The 24,909-nt window shown below is 38.8% G+C and overlaps 1 protein-coding gene across 2 annotated transcripts; it reads left to right on the top strand.

Annotated features, from left to right (window-relative positions):
* Positions 1-847: 847 nt before the first annotated feature.
* Positions 848-24,287, top strand: LOC143881455 (DUF21 domain-containing protein At4g14240-like). 2 transcript variants are annotated; one of them, XM_077384528.1, is made up of 13 exons: positions 848-1,262; positions 11,848-11,924; positions 16,182-16,265; positions 16,372-16,485; positions 19,067-19,153; positions 19,312-19,383; positions 22,200-22,267; positions 22,500-22,587; positions 22,732-22,805; positions 22,877-23,249; positions 23,464-23,510; positions 23,668-23,743; positions 23,891-24,287. In XM_077384528.1, exons 1-13 carry the CDS (start codon positions 1,025-1,027, stop codon positions 24,011-24,013), a joined length of 1,521 nt encoding a protein of 506 aa, XP_077240643.1. In that variant the 5' UTR covers positions 848-1,024; the 3' UTR covers positions 24,014-24,287. The 2 variants fall into 2 exon arrangements, with proteins under 2 accessions (XP_077240643.1, XP_077240644.1); XM_077384529.1 differs by having other exon boundaries at positions 853-1,262; positions 23,668-23,740.
* Positions 24,288-24,909: the final 622 nt, after the last annotated feature.

Genomic DNA, 24,909 nt, shown 5'->3' with positions numbered 1-24,909 from the left:
TCGAGTTGCACCCCTACTGTTAGAGGGAGGGTGCCCATGCCCATATAACTCATCCCCATCCACTTCACTTATCCGACGTGAGACTATTTGCTTTTGCATGCAACCCCAACAGATTCCTTCTTTTTTACTCCTCCTTTTCTTTTTCGTCCTCCTGTTCCTCTTCTTTATAGCGGTGGAGGCCGAAAAAATGGAGAAAATCAAAGAAGATGGAGAGGGCACTCTGGTCTTTTGCTGTTCATGAATGAAGAGCCATTCATGTCTCAACTCAACTCAACTCAACTCAATCCCAAACTAGCTGGGGGTCGGCTAAATGAATCCTTCAGAAAAATTTCATGAAGAAGGTGAAAGAAATCTATCCGGCTCTAATCATGGGTCTAACTGGGTTCTTCTACGTGTATCTCTTTCTTCCATTCTATCATATCCAAGGTCATGTTCCGTGTTATGTTCTCTACTTGCTTAAAAAGCCATTCGCGTCTCGTTTCGTAAATATAAAGCCATTTCTTCATCATCTACCTAGAAAATCACATGCACCAGGTGTTTTGATAAACATGCGCTCCACTTGTTTGTCGTGTAGGATTTAAAGGATTTAAAGAGCTTTTTGAGACCCGTAATATCCTATGAAATCCATTCAAATATTACATGACAAACAAGTGAAGAGAAATTATACGATGGCCGCGATAAAAAATCAACTACTTAAGAGTCAAAAAGGAAGTTTGACGTGGAGAGAAATCAAGAGTGAGGGTTTTTGTCTCTGTCTGGCCTTGTTGTTTGACGGTGGGCCACCATATAAAAAAACTCTCATTTCCCAACTATTATTGTGTCCGTCAGCCGAAATTAGACTTTTCCACGACCGCTACACCTGTCGTCCAAAACCTCATTTCGCATGTCATAATCTCGTGACACATCTAACAAACCAAACCAAACCACCCCACTTTTCATCTCCTCCTCCCTACTTTTCATCTCCTCCTCCTCCTCCTCCTCCTCCTCCTCCATATTTCTGTAACAAGGAAAGAAATTGGATGCGATGCTGCTAATAAATGCCCTAGCTCTAGCTCGAATGATAACGACGAGTGGTTTTTTTGTGCAATCGGACGATTTCGTGTTCGGATCCGTGTGGTGGCTGATCTACGCGGGGATCTCTTGCTTTCTGGTCCTATTCGCGGGGATCATGTCCGGACTTACCCTAGGGTTGATGTCCCTCGGCCTCGTAGACCTCGAAATTCTCCAACGTAGTGGCACCTCAGCCGAGAAGAAGCAGGCCGGTTCGTACTTAATTCTTGATTTCTCATTCCTTTTTGTTTTCTTCGTTTGAATTTCTTATTCTGTTTTATGCCTCTTGTGCTGTTACGGTCCTGAGTAGGCCCCCCCTAGTTATGTGACTAGGTGGGTAGGTACGAGACAGGTTTAAAGAGCCTACCCTAAAGCTTTCGGGGGTACTGGTTTAGTACCTAACTTCTGGTATCAGAGCAGACACCTGTGGAGAGGACTGTTAGAGTAATTAGGTCAAGCAAGAGGTTGCTTGAAGCATTACACCCAAGGCATCTAATTTGGAATACCAAGTTTGTTGCCTCCAGCCCTTATATATATTAGATACACTAGGGTTTTAGTAGGTTAGTGGGCTCTAGCCCAAATAGGCCCACACACCGGTCCATTATCTTATTGGGCTTATATTAGAACATACATGGGTTATATTATATACCCAACAATCTCCTCCTATGTTCTACATATAGCACAATCCAATAGATAGATAGTGTAATGTTCAAAACAAAATATTGAATCATCCACATCACCATATGGTCTATATCATAAAAGATCTGTAATCCAACTGAAAACACGAATCCTTTTATGACAAACCAAGAGTTTTATATATACAACAAGCTAAACTCAACCAAAAGGTAGTTTCACATATAAGTGAACCCCACTGATCTTAGATGAATTCATTCATGAGGTATGATTCTCATCGAGATCCAAAATAAAGTTCCACAAAAAAGTGAACTCTATGCATACTGAAATGTAAGCATAGTCTTTATGACTTTGGAAGATTTACTCATCAAGTAAGTTATCTTCATCAAAGTCCAAATCAAGACAAACTCCTCCTTTTTCGCCAATCCCTATGAATTATCAAATATGGATTTTATGAAAAATGAATCCAATCATTTGTGTAAAACACTAAAGTATCTAGTTCTACCTGAAGAAGAACTTAGTACAATTCCATAATTCACGAAAGTATCTAGTTCTACTTGAAGAAGAACTTAGTACAATTCAAAATGGCTGAAAAAGTATCAGTATCACTCTCACCATAAGCATCATTGTCAAGTTTCAATTAAGAACAAGACCTAAACAGCTTCTTTTGCAAATAACCATTCCTAATTGTCAAGTTTCATTAAAGAACAAGACCAAATAGTTTCTTTTGCAAAGAACCATTTCATGTTTCTTTTTGGAATGTTACAGTCATCTTATCCATATTTGAGTTAAGCTGTATCATCAAGTTTGGAATGTACAACCTTTCCCAAAAAGGACATGTCATCAAATGTGGAATGACACACAACAACTGTAAACATCGTCGAAACATATCAAGTGCCTATCTTGGCCAAAAGGGAGATTCGAAGATTCAAAATAACATGGATGTAAGTTAAGTCCTGTCTATACAGACGTTAACCCCATCTCCCCCACAATTTTGAATATTCGATCTTTGGTCAGTCCCTTTTGTGAGAGCTTCGGCCTATTATCCTTCGATTTCGTATCAATCAAAGTGATAATCCCGTGTTCTTGAGATAATTCAGCATATGGCCTGTTTCAGCCTAAGATGTCTCATCTTACCATTAAAGAGTGAGTTCTTCACAATCGTAATTGTAGCTTGATTATCACAGAACACACTTAAGGAACTAATCCTTAACTGGGTCAGTGGAATGTCCATGACCATAATCAAAATCTTTTTCTCCTCTGCTTTCATTTGCAACTGAAGCTAGAGCATAAAGTTCCAATTCGACTTCCACACAATAGCAGTAGATTTGCTGTCCCCTGATTCTGATCCCCATGATTCATCAGAATATGCTTCCACGATAAGTGGATGGCCACCATAGTTTTGAACATACTCTTGAGTACACGAAAGGTATCTCATCAGCCTCATAAGGGCATCTCTATGCTCATGGCCAGGATTGCTAGTAAAATGACTCAGCATGCCAACTATAAAGGCTATGTCTGGCCTAGTGCAACACAAACATGAGACGACCAATCAGTTTAGAATAATCTAACTGGCTCACACTGTCTCTTCCTTAGAGATCAGCTTCTTGGTATAATCAAAATGGTGTCTCAATCGGTTTGCACTCACTGCATCCTAAAAAATGAAAGTAGTTTTTCATATAATGGGCTAGGCCAAGGGTAATTCCCTGCCTTTCAAAAAACTTACTTTCATAGCAAGAATGATGTTAACAACACCCAGGTCTTTTCATGTCGAAGTCTTTACCCAAGGGTAGTTTCACATTTCTCATCACAGAAAGAGATTAGAAAGAAGAATCAACATCTACATACAAACAAATAATCATGACCGTATTCGACACAAAACGATAGTAAAGGCATTTATCCGAGTTATATGTCAGAAACTCAAAGCTCTTTACTACTTTACCAAATTTCTGATGTCACAATTTAGGTGCTTAATTAAGACCTTTTGGCAAATTGACTAGCTGCCAAGTTAGATTTTCTAACAGAGAGCTCATTTCATCATGAATGGCTTCTGCCCACAATATAGAGTCTCTAGATCTCATCACGTCCTGATAGGATGATGGATCATTCTCCAATTGGCAGGTCACAAAGTTCTCACCAAATTTGTGGGTACTCTATCACATGGAGGAGCATATAGAGATTTAGGATGAAATTTGCAGTCAAAGCTGCCTCTCCCCAAATGCAACTAGGCATGCCAGCTGACGTTAACATTGAGTTTAACATTGAAATTAACGTCCTGTTCTTACACTCAGCTATGCCAATTGATTGAGGTGGGAGAGGAGCAGTAGGTTCAAGGATTACGCCCTGAGAGGCACAGAATTCCTTGAACCCTATCAATGTGTATCTTCTCCTTCTCTATCACCCCTAACTCTCACACTTGTCAAATGTAATTGACATATATAATGGTATCTTATGAGTATTAGTAAGTTAGACCATTTTCTGATAGTGCACATGTCCCAATCGGTTGTGTAACAACTTAGGAGCAATTCGCGATGAACTGGCCTAACTAACAGTCTCATTAGCTAAACTCAAATCAACCATACCATCTATCAAATATGCACAATTAAAATAGTATGAGTTAACAATCAAAGTTACTCTACCACACATAAATGAAGTACATATACCAGCATAGTCTAAAAAACATAGTCTAAAAGACTAATAGAAATTAAATTCTTTTGAAGAGCAAGAACTACTTTAACAATTTTTAAAGTTAGTATTTGTCCTGAAGAAATGACCAAGTTCGCAGTACCAGCGTGAGGCACCTTTACCTCTGCTCCACTAGCCACTGTAACGGTCTCTTTCGCGGCAACAACATCAACTAGTAGTTTTTGTTGGAGTTGCAAACATGACAAGTGACTCCTTTATCTAACCACCAATCTGAAGAAGTACTGGCCTTACCGTTACCCAACATAGCAACAAAACTCTTAGACGCAGTCTTACCCACCATCATATGAGCGTCCTTTTGTGGTGTGTCAGATTTAGCCTTTTTAGGGTGTTTACACACTGCAGCAAAGTGACCCCATTTCCCACGGTTGTGGCACTTGCCCTTCTTTTTCTGAAAGATAGGCTTTCTGGCCTCCAACTTGGGATGTTCACTTTTAGGTGACTTGGATTTCCGAGGAAATTTCTTAGGATATATTACCGCGTTAGCAGCAGACTGTTGCTGTCTAACCATCTCCAAGATATTCCTGGCTCAATTCTCATCTTCGATTCAAATGAATCGTTTGAGATCATCCAGTCCCACTTGCACCTTTTCGATACATTTCAGTTTTAAAAGAGTGCCATGCAGATGGTAACGTAAATATGATTGCACCCACAAGAAATGAGTCACAGACTACTTTTTTTTTTCATTATGCAACTTAGATCTCAAATTCTCTAGATCAGTTACTTGAGGAGTGATTTCCTTGTCCTCTTGAAACTTGAAATCCATGAAGTTGTCCACAAGATGGGTCTTGGACGATTCCTCCTCCTTCTTGAATTGAGCATCTAAGTTGTCACATATGTCTTTAGCAGTGTTAAATTGTTATAGGTCTCTGCTCAACGATCTGAAAGACAATTTAACAAGTAGTCGCTGCAGAAATCCTCATCTCGAATCCATTGAGATTCCTCAACACCTTCAATCGAATCAACAAAGGTACTCAAAATGGTGAAGAAAACATTCAAATATTTCAGACCAAATTGAGTCTTTCGCTTCCAGGAATAAAATTACGAACCTCCAAACGATTGAAGTTTGACCATCTCAAAGGGAACTACAATCTTTTCCATTTTAGTCTAATTTACCAAAATAAAGTATGGAAAGAGTGCACCTGATTTGTGAAGCACGATAACCAAATAAGAATAACTAAGTCGTGAACCAAATCCAAACTCGAATCCGAGATATCCAAGATGAAACTCAGCAGCAAGAGATAACCCAAGGCGAGGACAAACCAGCCAAGGCGAATACCCAAACCCAATAATAATTAGGATTTACAGGGGGTGAGCCCAAAACAAAGAACCAAATCCACGAAGACGGCTCAACAACCAAAGCTACGAGGCAAATCGAGGAACCAAAGCCAAGAACCAAGGCATTCCTCCCACAATAATTTTCCTCCAAAGTGTCGGCTCCAAAAATTGATTGCCAACGTTGCGGCCACCACGAAATTTCAGCCACCAAGAATCGGCCACAAGAATTAGGCCCAAAGAGGGTGCGGCCACAATTTTACCCAAATAAAGTTTGATCCAAGTCGTGACGCCTACTCGGATTCAACCTTCACCATGAGAGAGAACACCTGCAACTTGCTTCAATCACAAATAGGGTTTCAACCAACAAAGTGAATCCAAGTTCCAAAAACAGATGGCGCAGAGATATCGAAAGAGATAGGGCTAAAGATTTCGTCTCCAAAGAAATGAGAACCCAAATCTGGATCAGATACAAAGCTAATATCTCTGTTTTCCTTTGACCCAACAGCCTCTGCAGATGTGGGAATTTTGTTGGAGTCAAACCCACACCCAAAACAGAAATTCTTGAGGGAGTTTTAAACCCAAATCTTGCATAGTGAAGACATGGTCTGCTGTTAGAGCAAGAGAGAGATAGGGTCGATGGGTTTGCTTGTGGGGAAGAAAGCATTGAATCAGCAAATTGGCCATGCCCTCTTCACAGACCCTTCACAACGATGGTCACAGATGAGGCCAATCGAACACCAATTCAACTCCCTGAAACCCAGAGCTTGCTGTTTGTGAACGTTTAAGAAAACCCCGATCTTGCACAAATACCGTTCAAGATAGTGAGAGGCAAACACGCCCAAGATTCCTCTCGAGCGAGAGAGAGCCGTTCGTTTGAGATGGGTCCCACCGTTTTCTAAGCAAGCAAGATACAGCGATTTTAAAGCTTCACGAGGGTTTTGGAAACCCAAACAAACCAATCAAAACAGAGGATCGCTGCTTCCTTACATGAGAAGAAAATTCAACGATAAAAAAAAAGATGAATTGAGATGTTTCCCTTCCTTCTAAACGATTGGAATTAAACCGAACCGACGTCAAAACTGATGGAAGAAACCCACATCAATACCAAACGATGAAAAACAAGAAGAGGCACACGATGGTGGGTGGGTCATTAAGAAACAAATTCAAGAGACGATAATGAAAAACCAAAATCGAAATTAGGGTTTCTTAATGCTTCAAGATTGTTAAGCTGTATAGACAGGACTTAACTTACATCCATGTTATTTTGAATCTTCGAATCTCCCTTTTGGCCAAGATAGGCACTTGATATGTTTCGACGATGTTTACAGTTGTTGTGTGTCATTCCACATTTGATGACATGTCCTTTTTGGGAAAGGTTGTACATTCCAAACTTGATGATACAGCTTAACTCAAATATGGATAAGATGACTGTAACATTCTTTTGCAAAGAACCATTTCATGTTTCTTTTTGGAATGTTACTCGGAAAGGAGGGAGAGGCGCCGTAGTGAAGTTAGTGGGCCACTGCAAAAGGGGCAGCCTATAGAAAACAGCTACCTGGAAAATGGCCAGAGTGGGCCGCCGAGAACTACAAATGCGAATGTGTGGTGGCATGTTAGGGTCCTGAGTGGGGGATTGCGCAGGGATGTGACTAGGTGGGACTGAGACTCGTATGAGACAGGTTTAGGAGCTTTGGGCGTATTGGTTAGGTACCTACCATTGGTATCAGAGGAGAGAAGCCATCACGTTCCGTGTTCAAGTCACAAAAGTGGCAACCTATGGAGAGGACTACCGAGAAATGGCTATCAGCTAATAGCTAGAGTGAAAGCTGCTGGAATGAAGTTGGAACAAAGTGGGCCACCACGGAAGGGGCCACCTTTGGAAAGAGCTACCTAGAAAAAGGTCAGAGTGAAAGCCATAAAAATCACAAACATTGTGAACTCTAGATTTCCGTCCCCTTGTTCTCTCTGGTTTCTCCCCTGTCAAGCGTGAATTTGATGAGAAGCTAACTCAGTTGCTTTCTCATTGGGTTGTATGGATATCGTGGTGGTTTGTTAGTCTACAGCTGTGTCGGATTAAGGTGTTGGTTTCGGCAGGGTTTGATCGCTGCCTGAGATTTTACATATAATTGCAAAGGTTCGGATTACAAAACAGAGGTTCATAATAGTTATTATCAAAAGGTTCGGAGTAATAACGGTATCATAACTAAGAGGATAACATAAATAGGCATGATAGACACAAGATAGTCTCAAAGATTCAAATCACAATACGGATTTAAGATCTCAATAGCAAAAACTGGTTCATAATGTCTAGGGCTTAAGAAACACCCAAGATAGTACGTTATTACGTACTTCGATGACGGACGTTTCCTTCTCTAATCTCTTCAGACGATTCAATATCTTAGCCTGAACAGTACAATAACATCACATAAAGACCTTAGGAAGTGATCCATAACACAACCTGAAATCCAAATTCGAAAACATTCTTCAAAATGCCAGCGGTTAGGACGCCTGAACCGATCCTTTGGACGTCCGAACACACTCTTCGGAAGCCACTTCAGGCGTCTCTGAGAATTTCCGAAGCAAAACCTGACTCTCGGGTCTCGTTTCCAAATACGTTCAGGTGTCCGAGTCGGACATCCGAACACCCCTCTTCGGGCGTCCGAATATCGGGACTAGGTTTTTCCGCGAGAATTTTCAGGTTTCGTCCGATTTCGACAAAACTTCTAAAATCCATATCTCCTTCGCACGAGATCGGATCCGCTGGACTCCTTACGAAAAGTGGATTTGGATTCATCATGAAATTTCTTCAGAGAAAAATGGATGTATTTCTCCATTTTTTTGATAATCAGTTCTTCTTTTCAACCTTACAGAAACATACACACACACAATTTATGGCTAGTTGGTTACCACATTATGCAGGTTTATTTTGGAAGGGAATTGACAACATATTTTAATTGTGAGTGCATCAGCAATAATTGTTCATGGAATTGTATGGTGTGTTGCTCTGATATCATTGGTTCAGCATCATCTTGAAAAAAAAATCTGGTATTCTTAGCAACCCATAAGCCATGCTCTTATGTTATGCTTTGTTTATCACAGCTCCTGCAGGATATGGATGTTCATTTATGCTTGGGATAAGTTGATGGATGTATCTGTGTATATTGTGCAGTGCACAAACACAGCCCATACGCAACACTCTTATGTTTATCACAGCTCCTGCAGGATATGAATTGCAGTACAGAATTCCAAACTCAGTAGAGTAATTCTGAAATTCTTTAGGCATATATTGTCACAACGTAATATACACATTTTTGCCAAATTGAGTTTGAATATAGACAAAACTTTAGTTTTCTTATTTAGTAAGTATAAACAAAGTCATTCGAGAACCATCATTCACAAAATAATAATATATGACCTGAGAAACTTTTTAACTCTATTTGGACCCTGAACATCAGAATGAAAAATAAGGATTTTAAGAATGAAACTTAGCAATGATCTCCTATCTCCAAGCTTCACAGTCTAATGTAGACATCCTCAAGATTGGGAATTAATAACTTTAATTAGGAAAAGGGATGATTGAGTGATACGGAAATATGGTTGACTGAAGAGCAACTCCAACTATGTTAGGATCCAAATAGAAAAGTCCACTCAACCCTAGTCTACCTTAAATCTTCCTCTCTATCTTTTGATCCTGAAACACACAAGAAAGGAGAAAAGTTTACTAAACACTGGAGAGCCTTAGTTAATTTACTAACTGATAATAAATTGAAAGTAAACTTTGGACATGCAAAGCAAAGAATAAAGAAAGAGACTCGATAGGGCAATTTGTCCCCGATTAGTCACAAAAGGTAAAGAGCCACTGGCTAAAGTAACGAAGCTATTTTGAACAGACTCATCAAATGAAGAAAAACCTAGATACTCACCTTTCATGTCGTGGGCCAATGATCTGAGGGGAAGAGTTACTGGACACACGAAGAGATATACTGCCTGAACCAGTCTACATGTATGTGGGCAGTGGACGAGGAAGGACAATTGTTGAACATTCTTCATAAATTCTCATATTCTTGAAATCAGAACTGAATCATTGATAGGATTACTATGAGACTGATTTTTAATGGGAGCATGCTAAGAAACGAGATCTTCACAACTATATAGCCATATAGGAAACTTGAGCCCCATGCTGGTTTTTAAAACGTCTCAATGCTTGTAGGAAGTGTAATTGGCCCTCTGACAATGAGCACACATTCTATTACCGTGTCCTCTACCACCACTAAGACCTCTCCCTGACTCTCTGCCATGCCCTGAGCCCATACCACCGTGACCTCTACCAACGTCACCTTATACACCTTTCAAGATTTTGAAACATATTTGAATGGCCATATGAATAACTCCACAAATTTGTGTCTTTTGTCATTCATCTTGAGAGGTCATAATGAGTGTCTCTACAAAATTCGCAAATAAATTCACAGGGTTGTCCATTGAGAATGGCATAAGATGCTCCTCTCAAGATTTTATAAATTATTTGAAAAGTTGTGGTGTCACTCCTATGACTTAGGGCCAACCCTTAACAAGAAAGAGTTTTTTTTTTTTTTTTAACGAGAAAGACTGTCTCCACCTAGTATAAGTGTTTGCTTCTAGAGAGAGTGGAAACCTCTCCCTAGATACACACTTTCCGGGGCAAAGATTTGTGACTATGCTAAAGAGGGAGTTGGTAGACTTGTTTTTGCATTTGGGCATGCTTGCAAGATGATCTGTAAGAGGGATTTAACAGAAAGCTTCAGGAATTGAATTTGGCAGAAAAACAAGTAGGTAATGATGTAGGCAAAAACAGGTTCAATTTTTGGAGGATTTAAACTCAGGCTCGACCTGAACCAGTGTTAAAGGTGTCGCTACCAACCCCCCCGCGTATCGACCAACGATCTGCATCGCATGACTCACACGGTTTAATTGTGACCTGAGTCGTTAAAAATGGCGATCCAGGTCGTACGACTAAAAACATGCTTCTTTTGCAACCTTGTAGCACTGTTAGTCTCCTAAGCCCTGTAATTTGAAGGGTAAGTAAGGTATTAACAGTTAAGTTGAAGGTCTTTGGTGCTCACTGGTGTCCTGTCAATATATCATAGTGTGTAAACCTTGTGTGACGACCCGCAAGAGAGATGAATGTCAACATACGCTGATATCATGCGTCCAAGTGCTCTTTTAGTCTCCAAAATGGAAGAGCTATTTTTAGCCCTTTGAGAGAGACATCAACATGGGTTTTTATCTCCAAGTGCTCCAGTTACAATTTACATGCGGATATCATGCTTCCTCTAGTGTATTACACTCTTAAAATTTTGGTATTTCCCTTGTTCAAGTTAACCAAACTTGTCGGTTGATTATTATATCATACTTTTCTCATAAAGTTTATTCATTTGACATTTTTTATTAGTTTACAATCCCCTTATGCCCTATTCGTTTTTTATTTTGAAAATTGATTTTAATCCCAAATCGACCCAGGACCACAAACAGTGAACCAAGCCTACCCTCATTGTACCCCGTACCTATTCCCGTACTGCGTACCGGAATGAACTGCGTTCCAAGTAACACATTATCTCTTTTAAAAAGAATTATCTTTCTTCTTAATAAAGCATCATCTCTTAAAAAAAAAACAGAAATGCAGATTGCAATTTCAGTCGTCTTGATGCCTACCTTTAGTCATCATTAATCATACATTGCATGGATAAATTTCTCAATCAAAGCTATTGCATTGGGGGCTTTTTTCTTATCTAATTGAATTATAAATTGCAACTTCAACACTTGCCATTGTGAGTTCCACCATAACCAGTGTCTTTCGTAAAAGAAACAGGAGGGCAGATTTCCTAGAAACCGCTCCCTTTGACGGATCCAAGCAATAGTCCAGTAACGAAAAAATTTACCCTTTTGAAATCACGCTTCCACACAGTGAGAAATGATATAAATCACTAAAATTTAACAGTATATTCATTTCTTTGTCAAAAACCTTGATTGTGTATCTTGTAAAGTTTATCAACAGTCCTTGTTTTATTCTGCAATCTCATGTTGGAAATTACTCTATTGTGAAGCTATGTATTACAAACTGTCAACTGTATCTGTCATGAAGCTCATAACTTTGTCTTTGATTATTTTGTGTGTTTCTAATTATCTTGGTCAATTTAAGTTTTTCAGCTGTTATCTTTCCGGTCGTTCAAAAGCAGCACCAACTTCTTGTTACTCTGCTTCTATGTAATGCTTGTGCCATGGAGGTATGTTCTGATAGAAGTTCTTCTACTTCATCAGTAATAGTTTGCCTTAGGTTTATTAATGTAAATAGTAAGTATGTTAATCCTGATAAAAAAGAATGTGCTATTGTATCTGTGTGCTTAGCACTGTCCCTAACTTTTCATCTTGTTTACATTGTCATTATATAGTAATCATATTTTGGCAACATAACTTTATAGGTTAGTGGTTCATATCTTTCTTGCACTTTGTGTAAGCTCAATATACTTATAATTCCTATATGGGGGATTATCTAATATTCACTGTACTTCTTGGCTAGCTTGTGCTTCTTGTTCTTTGCGCTTTTATGATCTACTGTAGGTTACTTGTTGCGAATGGCACACTTGTGTTCATAACATGTCCTTTATGAAATATACTGACGAAAAAATTATTTAGCTAAATGATTGATTTCTGTGGGCATTGAGATAAAATAAATTAAGAAAAGTATTGTGTTCTGGAATGAGTAGGAAAATATTAACTTGAACAGATGCTGGGATCGGTTGAAACAGATGTCAAGACCGTGCATAGTTTAGAATCCTCTTATCAATATCATGAATTCACATTGTTTCTTAACCTTCTTCTCAAGATCAAAAACCTTCTTTGATGGTGGCGACTCTTCTAGCTGTCCCACCTTTTCTTTGCTAAATATGTTTTTGGCATTATTGCATCCATCTCCTGTCATTTGGTAAGGTAATTAGGCTAATGTTCTTCCCATGTGAATTTATCTCAGAGAAGTTAGGTTATATTGAGAATTCCCTGTCTTGAGAGAAGCTTGGTGGGGTGTCCTTCAAACATCGATTGTGCTTCTTTCAACACATTGCAATTAAACAGCTCTAGTATACATTCCCATATGGATACAAATTCATGGTTTGACCATCATCTATTGGCATGAGAGGATGTTTTAATATAGAGGATATTTTCATACATCTATAGTACATGAAAGGATTTCTTGAAAGAAATGCCAGAGTGTTTAAAGGGAGGTAAAAAAACTGCTTTTTTTTTTGAACGGAAGCAGATTTCATTAATAAGGAGGGCGACTGAGAAAAAACTCTGCTTTTTTGTTTGTTAAAGTAATAGCCCTAACGGTATCTTGGGTAAATTTCCTACCAGAATTCATATATGTATCAGCCTATGATCTTTGGGAGCGATGGATCGACGTGTGTAGTAGTGTGGAGATTAAACAAAAGGTGGTCCGAGATTGGAATCCCCCTGTGCCTGGTTTGTTAAAACTCAACTTTGATGGCTCTAGGTTGGGAAATCCAGGACTGGCCGGGATTGGTAGAGTGTTGAGAAATGAGAGAGGGGAGGTAATTTGGGCTTTCGCGGGTCCCCTTGTTGTGGCGGATTCAACGGAAGCTGAAGTACATGCAGCATGTCAAGGACTGAGGATGGTAACGAGAGATAATCTTAATAGTGTGGTGGTAGAAGGGGACTATTTGAATGCCATCCGATGGCTAAATGGGTTGCAAAAGCCGCCTTGGAGATTTGATATATTGTTTGATGAGATGTTTGATTGAATGAAATCTCTATCCCTAGCTTTTCGGTATGTCCGTCGGTCGGCTAACTTGGTAGCGGATAGTCTTGCGAGAGATGGCGTATCTAAGGAGGATTTACCTTTATATGACTCTCTTCCTCCTTAATTTTTTTTGTTTGTAGTATCTTCATTTATTTGCTCTTGTATTTCTCTCTTCTTTTTCTTTTTCTTTTTGTCTCTTTGTATTTTGACCATCTCGGTCCTTTTTTTTCAATAAAATTGGCTACTATTTTCAAAAAAAATAAAAATAAAAATAAATTCTCTCTTCTTTTTCCTCCTTTTGTAGTGACCATCTCAGTCCATCTTTTTTTTTTATTTTTTTTTGAATGGTATCTTGGTCCATCTATTTCTAATAATATTGGCTACCTTTTTCAAAAAAATAAAAATAAAAATGAAAGGATTTCTTGAAAGTTGATGATTCATAATGGAGTCAACTATTAGCAGGCAAATCAGCTAAATCATTAGCACATTTAGGAATAAGCGAAAAAGAAAATTAAGTTCGAATGCATGTCTCAAATCTCATCAATCATATGCACCAACCTCCATGGAGCCGAACTAACATATTTGCCCAAGCCATGACGTTTGAAGAGTCACCGTCCACACATAATCCTCCACATGTTATCTATGACCATGAGTAGGCCAGAGGAAATTCAAATCAAGCTGGTCCATGATTTATTTGGCTATTGAAAAAGCCAATATCCAAGTCTATTTTAGCCACATGTCAAGTGGGGTGTGTCAGTCTACCCGCTTGGTTATATCATTGATTCCCATATCATTTTTCTCAGTAGAAAATATGTTCTTACTTTTTAGTTTTTTGAAAAGCTTTTCTTATTTACTTTGTATTCTTTTTCCTGTTGCTTTTGTGGAAGTTTTTTTACCAGCTATCTTTTCCTTGGCACAATGTTTTTCTTATTTTGGAATGAGAAGCAATGGCCTATCTTTGTGACCTCCTTTATAGGTCACCATTGGATCTCATTTTCCTTTGCCTTCTCATGTTAAGGAGAAGCAGCATCTACTGCAATCGAATTGGGCATTATTGTCACTGGTGGGCTTGCCTATTGCACCGTGTGAAACTTCACCTGAAAGAATCCTTGAAGAGGGAGGAAAGATCCAGGGCCCTTGGTCGTTCGAATGTCATTAGGCCAAAAGATTTAGTGGGCCCATATTAGTAGGCTATTGAGATGAAGGGGAACGGGCCAATAATATAGACCAGGGTGGCATAGCTACTTGGCCCTATTACTCTTGGCCTATAGACGAGCCAGTTTCCAAATACTTCATATCCAAAATCAAACTTGTACTAGTAGCCGAAAAACATGTGTATGAAGTCCGATCCACTCCACTCCACCCGCCTCTTGATTAATTTAAATTACATGATTAAACCTTGAATTTTGCCTTCTTCATCGATGGTCTTCTTTGATGAATCAACCTTTGGCATTATGCAGTTAGACCATTCGTTAACAAGAGAATTTCTTGTGTCCCCAGCCTCTTCTTCAGCGAAGTACAACTTCCCTCTTTCGACAACGTCGGATCTGTGCCTTCAAAGTTCAAAGTGGTGAGTGGATTCCGAGGAAGCATAATCTTTGTTCTAATCACTTGGGAGACCCATAGCCCTCAATAGACACCGACCTATCACCTTCTGAGCTAGAGTTCCAGGCTCATTCCAAAGAAAAAGTGAAGTGGGGGTGTCACCCTTTCCATCGGGAACAGAATCCAACTCATCATGCTCCTCTTGAGAGTGCAATAGAGAGATCAGATCAGGGCGATTGGGCTGGAGATCAGCTCCAGAGCTGTTTACTTGAGAAGGGCTGCCCTTCCCACAAGGGAAGCATTAGAAAAGGCTGGTTCCAGCCAGGTTGAGGTTGACTTTGCAGTCTCAACCTCTGTACTTTTGTAGAATATCTAAATCTCATAACAAGGAGTCTTATTTGCTCAGAATCAACTCACTATTAGGAAAACAAAGTTCCCGATTGGTAAATGGTTAATTACAATTTACAACTTACCATATTATCATACAGCTGAAATTCTGTGTGTATTCCTTCATAGAAATTGTATTAATTACTTGGCAATAGGAGATAGGAAGACAATGAATGATCTCCATTATAATCATTATTTTTCTGCACGTGTAACCTTGTTGCAAATTGCTGATATTACCTCTGCACAAAGCCATGCAAACATATGTATAATGACAAATCATTAAATGATATGTGAAGGGATAGGAAACCTTGAGAGTATGTGTCCAACTCGCTATTTACATTTGACTATATTATCCGCGTGTGAACTTTCATAGACTTGTATAAACTCTGCATCTTATGCTATATATTACTCTAGGAGTCTAGGTATTTAAATTGATTGTATTTATCTTATTTTTTGATATTTTCGGAAAGTGAACCTTCCCCAATAATTTTTTTTCCATTTTTAAAGGGCAGGCATTCTGAATTTTTTGTACCCATTCTGGAGGCCTGAGCAGTTGTGTAACCTGGGTCATTGCTTCTAGCCTTTCCTACCAAAAGAAATATATTTTACCAGCTCTCTGTTTTAGCCTTCAAAGAGAAAATTAAAGGATCCAAAAAAATAATTGATTTATTGTAGTTCCTATGCATACTAACCGTTGACGTTTTATTTTCCGTAATTGTGATCCCTTATGTTCCACTGCTATTTCATGTTTATTTCTTCCTGATGGTGGCATGATTTGACTACTTTCTACCTGCAGGCCCTTCCCATTTGTCTGGATAAGATTTTCAATCCAATTCTTGCTGTTGTGATGTCTGTAACATTTGTTCTGATTTTTGGAGAGGTATTTGTGTTTTAAAAGTCATTATTCTTCAACTCAAGTTTGGATTGTTTTTTTAATTTTACCTTTACTATGGAAGTGAATTATTTGTTTCCTTACCGTGTTGCAGGTTCTTCCGCAAGCCATTTGTACAAGATATGGACTTGCTGTGGGTGCAAATTTTGTTTGGCTTGTGAAAATTTTGATGATAGTTTGCTATCCAATAGCTTATCCTATTGGGAAGGTATTCCACCATAAATAGCTAGGATTTAATAATTTGAGGAAGCATTCATTCTCGTTCTAGTTTGTATTGCATACTGGATTGGTTGTAGGAAGTAAATCAGATAATATATAACTTCTCGTGTATCTATATATATGATAGAATGCGGAATTTTCTTCTTTATAATGTTGTGATTGTCCCTTTAATGTTTCTAATTTCTATAGCTTACAATGCCTAATTTTTAGTGTTCTTTGATTTCGTTTTTCTTTCGTAGTTAGATAGTTGAATAGGAAATTCTATATTTGTGTTTTAGTTCCAGTTCATAGATCCTTTATGTCAGTCCATTTCCCATGTTAATTTTGCACATTTTCTGTAAATTTCATATCTATATAATTCACATTTACAGATATAGATCAGATCTGGTTTTTTTTTTTTTTTCAAATGATTCCGCTTGCCGATGCACATCATTCGACCATGATCCTTTTTTCTCTTTTGACTCCCACTCCCTTCTGGGACTTTTTCTTGGCTCTTACTTTGCCCTATCTAGATATTGGAGGGCTAGTAATAACAATATTTTCGTTTTTTTATGACATAGGGTATGCCCACGCCATTTTAGGGCGGGACTAATCCCTATGGAGTCATGCAATCACCCGTAAACCACGTGCATCGGGTAACTCCGAGGGGACTCGAACTCGCGTAAATGGGGAGCAAACAATATTTTTCGTTTTTCTCATCTTCCAATTCTTTCATTCCTGTAACATACGGATTTCTTATCTCTTTCATCACAACATTCTTTCAATCATTTTATCTTTTTCACTCTCCCAAAAGCTTCCCCATTTCCCTTTGACATTTGTATTGACCTTTCCACATTCCACTACGGTGCTCCCAATGGCCTTTATTTGTGCTTTCAATCTGGTAATATCTCTACCCGATAAAACCCCAAAAAATGCAAATAGTTTTATAGCGTTGACCATAACCGATGTAGCATATGCCCATGCCGGTTCATCCAATCTAGTGAGAGCGGAACCAATGGAAGATGCCACTTCGGAAGGTCCCAAACTCATTTTAGGCAAGAAATGTAAGAAATATGGAAGATGAAAGTAAAAAAGGGAAAAAACCCTTCACATAAGGTGAGATTTTTTTATCACCACTTTGATGGAGGCAAATAGGTTGTGTGAGATCCCACATCAGAAGAGGAGGGAAAGATTCTGGGCTATATGTGTGAACTCCCTCTCCCTGTGTAGATGCGTTTTCAGCATCTCCAAGGGGCGGGTCGTGCAGAGTGGGTCGAGCCACAGTTAGTTCTGCTTGGGAAGCAAAACCGGCGAGGGTGAAAAACCCAGAACTAGACAATATTTACACAACATGGTTGAAGCTTGACAGAATGCTATCAGAGCGGACCCCGTACACTGTGTCAGCGAGGACGATGTGCCCCAAGGAGGGTGGATTGTGAGATCCTACATCAGAAGAGGAGGGAAAGATTCTGGGTTATATATGTGAATTCCCTCTCTTGTGTAGACGCGTTTTCAGCATCTCCAAGGGGCGGGTTCCGCAGAGTGGGTTGGGCACGGTTAGTGTTGTTGGGAAACAAAATCGGGGAGGGTCAAAAACCCAGAACCGGACAATATTTACATAGCGAGTCGGGGTGTGACAGGTTGCTCCTTGGCATTGAATGCAATGGACTTCCGATTAGAGAAGAGGTTGCACGAAAAAATTGCAAGAAATTGTCGTCTTCTAGCTTCGGGTGGGGTTTTAGGAAATATGAGGATTCTCAAATGGGTGAAAGTTTAGGAAGGGTAAAAGACATCAATGCCCCTCAAACATCTTTAAAATGGTTCCATAAAAAAGGAGTGGAACCGGAAAAAAAGGCCGCAAAGGTAGATTTCTGGATTTTTTTTTCAAACTATGTGCGGTTCCGGTCGGAGTGGGGGTGTTCTGGCCAGAATTTCCGGACCACCGAAATCCATCCAAAGCTAACCACAATTTCCAGAACATCGGAATCCGGCCAGACTAGAACATGATTTTTGGTATTTCTGAGGAAAACTTTTGTTTGGGGTTTTTGTTCTGGTTTCCATTAAGGAACAAAGTGTTTTATGAATTAGCCCTTGAACGGTATTAATAACTAAGACGTGCCTAAATGGGAAATAAAAGATCTTTTGTGGTATTATTCTGACAAAGTGGTTTATTTCAGCACCTTACTCTTTATGTTTTTATTATGCCATGGGGACACAAAAATGTCTCTTTTAACCCCTCTTCAAACTGTTATCATAAAATTAGTTGGCATTTTTTTTTATAATAGAGTTGACATTAGATACTCCTTCAGGAAGTTTTTCCTAGAAGTTTCTTGATGGAGTTGCCCATTTTTGAAGCTTCTATGCATGGTATCCATTTAATGTTGCCTTTTATGGATGAGAATCTTGCTAAATATTGCAGCTAAACTAAAAATGATAGGTCACTTGTCTAAACATTGCAGTTAAACTGAAAATGATAGACCACTTATTTGTTTTCATATTGCGTTGTGAAAATGGTCACTTAATGTTTTTAATGTAATCTTACGTTTAAAGAGATCATTGTAGTCATCTCTGACTTGTTGAAGTGATTTCAGCTTCTAGACTGCATGTTGGGACATAATGAATCTGCGTTATTTAGGCGAGCTCAGTTAAAAGCCCTTGTATCTATCCACAGCAAGGAGGTAGGCCTGCTTTAACATGGAGTGAGGTGATTTTGGAACTATTAAGTGTGTAGTTAGTATCCATGGAATAATGGAATGTTAGTAGCAGCAAAAATGTATCAGTGTTATCTTATTTTGACTATGACATTTTCATAATTTCGTTATTTCCGCCATTTTAGGCGGGTAAGGGTGGTGAACTCACGCATGATGAGACAACAATTATCAGTGGAGCACTTGATTTAACTGAAAAGGTAGACCTCGCAGCGAAACCAATGCCTTTCAAAGGGTGCATTTTTATTGTTTTTAACATGCATTTATGTTGCAAAAATTTCAAATTCAGCCATGTTTTATCATCTATCTTAGAAGTTGGAACTCTAGAACTTTGTCTATAAACATAAAAGACCATGTAGTCTGCGTAGACCAAACAAGAGGCCACCTAGCCTTCATCGCGACGAAGAAATGGAATGTTTCGCTGCAAGCCCGTCGCCGGCGTATTTAACTAAATTTCACTAATGACTTAGACTAAAGATAAAGGTCACCGAGTGAGAATGCAGCCACCCGGTAACCAGTTCCTCTCTCTCTCTCTCTCTCTCTCTCTCTCTCTCTCTCTGATGGCTTAGATTAAAGTAAAAGGTCACCAGAGGATAACGCAGCCGCTCGATAACTGGTTCCTCTTGCTCTCTCTTTCTCTCCCTACATAAGATTTAGATGAGCAGTTGTAAAGAGGAGCAGCCTCATCCTATATGGGACCGTCGTCCTGGGTTCGTGAAGCTTAAATTGATTGTTCAACTCTCGAAAGTCCATGCCCGACTTGCATTGGGGGTCTTTTTAGGAGCTCTGGGAGAGAGGTTAGGTGGGATTTTCCCAACCCGATTGGTATTTACGGATTCTAATGAGGCGGAGATTCAAGTTCTCTTTTGTAGTATCCCTCTTGTGGATCAGAGTTGGTTGAATCGTCTTATCAGTGAGGGAGACTCCATGTTGTTATATGGGTGAGAGGTAGTGTCCGCCACCTTTGGAAATTTGCAAATGTTGAGGAGGAGATTCTCAATGAGATTGAGAGTCATGATACTGATATTCAGCACGTTTGGTCTGAGACCCCTTCGGTCTTGCATTCCCTTTGCTTAATTTCAAAAAAAAAAAAAAGAACCCAAAAGATCTGTACTGAGGTTTGTGCTCGAGTAAAATCCATGTCTTTGAGTTTTTTTGGAAGGTAATTTACTTAAAATGATTTGTAGACAAGACAAATTACAATTCCAATATTTAAAGTATTTTCTACTAGATCTTGTCAAGGTATTTCATCCCCAGTTAAGTTCATTGACCCATACGCACAAATTTCCCATCAAGTGTGCTTAGTTTATGATGAAAGATGTGATGTGCATTGCCCATTAAATGGGTTCTGCTTAAAGTCAAGTTACAGATTTATTGCTGTAGGCAGTATCAATAGTTACATTCTCTGTTGTTAAAATCTTACGATTTACGATTCAAATCGATTCGTGGGTTGAACGATTCAAATCGGACGAAGAATCTTTTTCCATAAAAGTCTTAGGATTCAAGTACGATTCAACCGTGCTTTTTTTACGATTCTTTTTATGATTTTTACGATTCTGTCTATTTTGGATTTTGAGAACTGATTGTGATTTCAAAATGAAAATCATTTCAAAATGCTTTGTTTATTGCTGCCATTTCTTTGTATGATGATTATTATAGATTTGAGTACGTACTTAGTTTACTGTCGTGATAAATTATATAATGATTTATTATATGATATGGGTGCAACTTGGGCCGGGCTTAACCCGAACCCGGCCGATTGAACCCGATTTTTGCTCGGGTCGGGTTGGATTGTGCATACCTCGTGTTTGGGTTCAGGTTAGAAAAGGCTAACCTGGTTTAAAATCGGGTTGGGTGAGGGTTGAGCCTTTGGAAACCCGACAACCTGACGAACCCGAACATAACAACTTGATCTTTTAACCTTTATTTCTGTACAGCTGTCCCACTGTTTTAAAAAACGTAATGGAAACCTAAAATCTGCCTATTTTCACGCTTATGCTTTACAGCTGTCCATCGGTTTTCAAAAAAGTAAAATGTAGAGTCAAAGCTCATAAATGGAAACCTAAAAAGCCGCCCATTTCACCTTTTCTGCTGTACAGATATTCATTAGTTTTTAAAATAAAAAGAAAAACATGGAATCAAAACCTAAAGAGTAAAGACCCGCCCATTGTTTTACATCCTGTTGAGCCTCGGGTGTCATCTTCTCTACTGCATTTTTCCCCAAAATTAAAACCTGAAAACCCACTTACAGTATTTCAAATTTTCAATGCATTTTTCTTGAGAAAAAAGTCAAAAGATGGCAGCCCAAGATGGCAGCCCACTTTCATCCAACACAGAAAGAGCCGCTGTGAAAAACAAGAGAGGTCTTAAAATTGCCTTCCCTCTGCCATCCCTCTGCAAAAATCGCCATTTGGAATCCAACAGGTCGATGTCACTCCGAACAGGACGTCCTCCATCTCTGCTTTTGTTGCCACTCCAAAGAAGGAGAGAGATCCAAAGAAAAGAGTATTTCCTTCCCTTGTAACTTGTTTTATTTTTGTTGTTTTTTCTTTCTTTTTCTCTAGAATCCGGGTTCGGTCGGGTTAGGGTTAGGGTTGGGCAAATGAACTCTTGGGTTGGGTTCGGGTTGGCCTCAACCCGACCCGAGTTGCACCCCTATTATATGATGAATATAGTTTGTGCTTTGTTTAGTAATTTATTGTGCAATGAATATGTTAGTGCTTCGGATTACTAATCATGGAATTTTATATTTAATTTAATAGTTTCAAATGGAAAATAGATAATTACTCATTTTATTCTTATTTTTTACCTTTTTTATATTTTTTAGTATTTTTCCTCCTTTTTATATATAAATCTGAAAAAATCTTACGATTTACGATCCGATTTACGATTCGAACCTTGACGATTCGATTCCGATTTTTAGAACCTTGGTTACATTGCTTATTTGGAATTCTAAGCACCTTTCTTTTGCTATGGAATTCATATATGATTCTGAAAATCATGGGGTTTTCAACAGACCGCTGAGGAGGCTATGACACCCATTGAATCAACATTTTCATTAGATGTCAATTCCAAATTGGACTGGTGAGTTTTGCTTCTTAACAACGGTGTATTTTCATCATCTTGTTTTATCTCGATCCATGTTCGTTTTTTCACACATTATTGTTCAAAGTACTTAAGTATACAATACGCTTAGCTGTTTAAGTAATTCTCATAGTTGCCTTTTGCATCCAATCGCCTGATTAATGTAAATAGCTCTGCTTCTTTCTTAGTTCACAAGTGCTCAAGATAAATATATGAGTTATCTGATATCCAGGGAAGCAATCGGAAAAATTCTTGCTCGGGGCCATAGCCGAGTGCCCGTTTTTACTGGAAATCCAAAAAATATAATCGGACTTCTACTGGTAAGTCAATAGAATCTAAAGCTCATTTATGGGACCCGTATTTTTCAATATATATATTATTTAGTGTCAGAAGTTTGCTGATTGTAGAATATGGTCTCTTTTTTTTTGAACCCATTAATTCGGAACATTATTAATTGGAATTAGGTGAAAAGTCTCCTCACAGTACGTGCTGAGTCGGAGACCCCAGTCAGTGCTGTATCCATTAGGAGAATTCCACGGTGTGCTCATTCAACCATTTCATTTGTTTACTTATTTACGAATACTATGTTAATATCAGGAATTTTACCAGGGTTCCAGCAGACATGCCTCTCTATGATATATTGAATGAATTTCAAAAAGGAAGTAGTCATATGGCAGCTGTGGTGAAGGCTAAAGGGAAAAACAAGAACGCCCCACTTATTGGCAATGGAGAAAAATCCGAAGAAAACAAAGCATACGGCAGGGATTCCACCTTAACCACTCCTTTACCATATACACCGAATGAAAAATCAGAAATTGTTGACATTGAGAAGGGGACTAATATGAAGATCAATGCAAATAAGCCAAACTCGTTGCAGCAATATGATTTAGCAACCAACACCACTCATTCCACAGAAGATATTGAAGATGGGGAGGTGATCGGTATCATCACTCTTGAAGATGTATTTGAAGAACTCCTGCAAGTAAGTCATACGATGCTTCCCATTCCTTATTTTAAATTTTAAGTTTGATTGCTTGAATTTTGATGTGTTGGGATTATTGGACCTAATGTTTAATAGTGGATGCTTGCTTGTCTCAGATGACAAAAAACCACCTATCATATTCCAAAATAAACTTCCAATTTGCTTTATGGATCTTTTAGCTTCTCACTTGTGTATTGGTTCCTTCACAATGCAGGAGGAGATTGTAGATGAGACAGATGAATATGTTGATGTACATAAAAGGTAGGATGAAATACTAGTATATAATTATAATACCTCATTTGCATTACAGAATAGATGTTAACTGTCAAACTACCAATTAGTCCAAACGCTTAAGCTGTTGGAGAAGGCATTATTTAATCTTTTATACTTCAACAATAACATATGATGATTCTTGTAGGATACGTGTGGCTGCCGCTGCTGTTTCAATTATGGCAAAGGCCCCATCTATTAGGAGGCTAGCCGTTCATAAGGTAGCAGTGTATTTGTTCATTTTTGTTCCTTATTTCTTTTTGTAGGTCGTCGGACTAACTTAAGTGGAAGGCCAATACTTGGGCTTGTATCAAGACACTTACAGTTCAGAGTTAAGGCTAAAGCTCCTTTGTTTTTTTTTTTTCCTTCAGGGAGCCCACAATCGGCAAGGCCAACAGCCGGGCACAGTCCCAAAAAAATCTGCAGATGACGATTCGAATCCAACAAGAATCCAAGCGAATCTCGCGGAGCCTCTTCTTGGAACCAAGAGATGAAAATAATGGAACACTAAGGTAAAATTATCCTCCAAGGTGGTAGTGTCTCAAAGAAAGCCCAGGCCCATGTTCTCTTTCTCTCCTAGTAATTTGTTCTAATGTTGTTAAGAATTAAGGGGCGGGGTTATAAGCAACTTTGGCCACCAATAAATTGGTTATGAAAATGTAGCAGCTGCAATATGGGGAAATATTTGAAGTCTCCAAAACAGCTAGGCTGTTTTGATCGTTTGAGGAACATTAGCCAAGTGAGTTTTATGCATTTAAATTTATGGTAGACTTTTGTCAATATGGTGTTGCCGTGTGGGGATTGGAATTGAGTCCTTTGGGTAAGGAGTTGAAAACGTCTTTTTCTAATCCTGGGAATGAGAATGAGAATGAGAATGAGAATGAGAATGAGAATGAGAATGAGATGAGATGGGGGTAGAGGGGAATGGTGTTAAAAATGTTCTAGTTTAAAATCGGTCTTCCTTCTATAGCGTTTTGTTTCCTCTGATTTTGTCCTCTTCTTTAGGATTTGAATTATGAAAACTCTTGTATTGTCAATTTTGTAAATAAATCTCTTATGAGCATTAAGCTTCTTTTTTTTCGAAAGGTTTATGAGCATTGTGCTTTGATCACCTATTTTATGGTTCCACTTTGGAGAACTCAGGCTTCTTGGGTTTTAAAGAAACCCTTCCCTATTCTCTTTGCATTGCAAACTCCATTAAGTACCTCGACTTGAATAGGTTCAAATCTTAATATAAAGCTCTTAACTCTCCTGTGTGAATTTTGAAATGGTGGTTGACTCGAGGCTAGAGAAATCACATGACCAAAGCACAAGGTGCGTGTGGTCCATGTAGTGTTTCCTCTTCCAAGGGTGTACATGACGTTGTGCAACCCTTCTGTTTTGAACTTTT

Source organism: Tasmannia lanceolata, unplaced genomic scaffold (genome assembly GCF_043159265.1).
Source record: "Tasmannia lanceolata isolate RefF3 unplaced genomic scaffold, GAP_Taslan_0.1 ptg000007l, whole genome shotgun sequence".
NCBI classification, from domain to species: domain Eukaryota; kingdom Viridiplantae; phylum Streptophyta; class Magnoliopsida; order Canellales; family Winteraceae; genus Tasmannia; species Tasmannia lanceolata.
Note: the sequence above shows the minus strand (reverse complement) of the source record. Positions and strands in the feature narration are given on the sequence as shown.